Raw genomic sequence first — 2,046 nt, 5'->3', positions numbered from 1 at the left:
CACACATATATATATATATGGTGTACCCACAAGAGTGGCGGAAACAATCGGTGACAGAGATTTGGGTATGTAGGTGGTTGGTGGGTGCTCCGGTGTGATTTGCTTCTTTTTTCCAATCAAACATCTCTTTTAACGAGCAAATGTATCTTTGTGACTTATGTAAAAATCCCTAGAATAAAAGAAAATCTATCTCTATCTTTTGAATGTTTAGAAATTTTACGACATATTCTGAGGATAAACCCCCTCCCTCCGATATAGTTTCTGAGTGTCGACTTGAACATTTCGAAAGAAAATGTTTGGCTAATTCTGAGGTCTTTCAATCTTTTATTGCAAAATAATTACATTCCTGTTATTATCTTGGCTTAATGTTTTTCGTTTGTTTGTTTTTTTCAATACTCCATTCAGATTTCTTGGCAAAGCTATTTATAGATATTTCTGCCCTAGAACCCCCGCTGTTCTAGAAGAATGGACGCCAACTGGGCATCACGGAAGCTGATTCTGGCAGCAGCGCTGTTCCTGTCCTCAAGTGCTTGTGTGCTGAACGTAACCACACCTGAGGTAGAAGTAGGACAAACTGCCAACGTGTCACTGGAATGTTTCAATCTGTATCCCATACCCGACGTTTCTGACATTCTCGTTATGAGAATACTCAAATGGGATCATGATGAGTGGAACAGCGTGGCAGAGATAAAGAGCGGCGATGATGCGGAAGTCAGACAAAAATCCAAAGATGTATTTGCTGAGGGGAAAATCGGATCTGTTGGTGAAAGCTTTTTGAGACTTACGTGGCCTGTGGCAACCAATAACACAGTCGGTCAATACCGATGTGACTTGGTCAGCTTCACTCTCCAAGAAAACGTTTTGTGGCTCAAAAGTCTGCCTGTTTTGGTCATGCGTAAAAGGGATCTCACTGTTCAGATGCTCAGCGAAATTGTGGAACAGAACCAGAATGCATGTTTTCAGCAACTGAGCTCACAGAAACAAGATATACTGGAAAACATAACGGCGACAGCGGAGGTTCTTGAAGCGAGGTCTGAGAGCCAGTTGAAGAACCAGCTACAGGTGAGTGTCTCTCTCCAGGTTCTCGGGTGTGTTTGTTCCCGAGTATCAGGTGAATAACATTTACACAGGTAGAGCTCACCCAGATATCGGAACAAACTACATTCTCACCAGTTCTTAGAAAAAATATGCGTTTTTTTTTGGGGGGGGGGGTAGATGTTTTCATAAAGTGTGTAGATCTGTGATAATGTAAGTAGGGTAGGCAAAAAGAGGAGCAGATGAAATGAAGCACGTGACCTAGTGTCAGCTCAAACACAATGCCTGGTTTGAAATCTAACTACGTTTTATTCCGTCCAGCATTCCCCCCTTGTTGTAGTGACAACAATATTTCATTTCTCAAAACTATTCCGCTGTGTCGTCATTAGCTCTTTGCGCAGGGAGAATGTCGTGTGACAGAAAAGTCTCCTCTCTTCGTAACATTTAAGCGTGGCCACTCTACAGGTCCTGAGCGACATGGTGGAGGAGTACATTGAAAGCATGAAAGCAATTGTGGAGAAGACAAAGAAAGAGTTTCTCCAACAGATTGGGGACCTTGGAGCGGGATCTGGCAGCGAGATACAGGTGAGTAGCTCTCTTCAAGTACAGCAGACTCCGACTTAAAAAAACATTCTGTGTATGGATCTAGTTTGCTAAAGAGAACCAGTTCTAAAAATAAAAATCAGCCCAAGAACCCGTAAACTTTTCTAAACATCATTCTTGATCAAACGTTTGCAATGAACTGATAACGCAGTGTCGTCTAGCATGAAAACAAAGGAAATGGGTAGAAAGAGATGTTGGTGGACTAGAGGCCGACTAAATGAACACACTACATTCACACCTAGACTAGAGGCCGACTAAATGAACACACTACATTCACACCTAGACTAGAGGCCGACTAAATGAACACACTACATTCACACCTAGACTAGCCGACTAAATGAACACACTACATTCACACCTAGACTAGAGGCCGACTAAATGAACACACTACATTCACACCTAGACTAG

The 2,046-nt window shown here is 42.3% G+C and overlaps 1 protein-coding gene across 2 annotated transcripts in view; it reads left to right on the top strand.

The window, feature by feature from the left end:
- Positions 1 to 2,046, top strand: part of LOC101854228 (microfibril-associated glycoprotein 4) — a gene marked incomplete at its 3' end in the record, with an annotated part of 18,857 nt that overhangs the window by 7,325 nt on the left and 9,486 nt on the right. The window contains 2 exon segments of one of the 2 annotated variants that reach the window (XM_005112964.3): positions 406 to 1,062; positions 1,501 to 1,620. In XM_005112964.3, coding sequence (XP_005113021.3) covers positions 466 to 1,062; positions 1,501 to 1,620 — 717 coding nt within the window. 2 annotated transcript variants of the gene reach the window in all.

The sequence above is a fragment of the Aplysia californica genome, unplaced genomic scaffold (assembly GCF_000002075.1).
Source record: "Aplysia californica isolate F4 #8 unplaced genomic scaffold, AplCal3.0 scaffold01513, whole genome shotgun sequence".
NCBI classification, from domain to species: domain Eukaryota; kingdom Metazoa; phylum Mollusca; class Gastropoda; order Aplysiida; family Aplysiidae; genus Aplysia; species Aplysia californica.
This window is presented reverse-complemented; position numbering and strand designations above follow the sequence as displayed.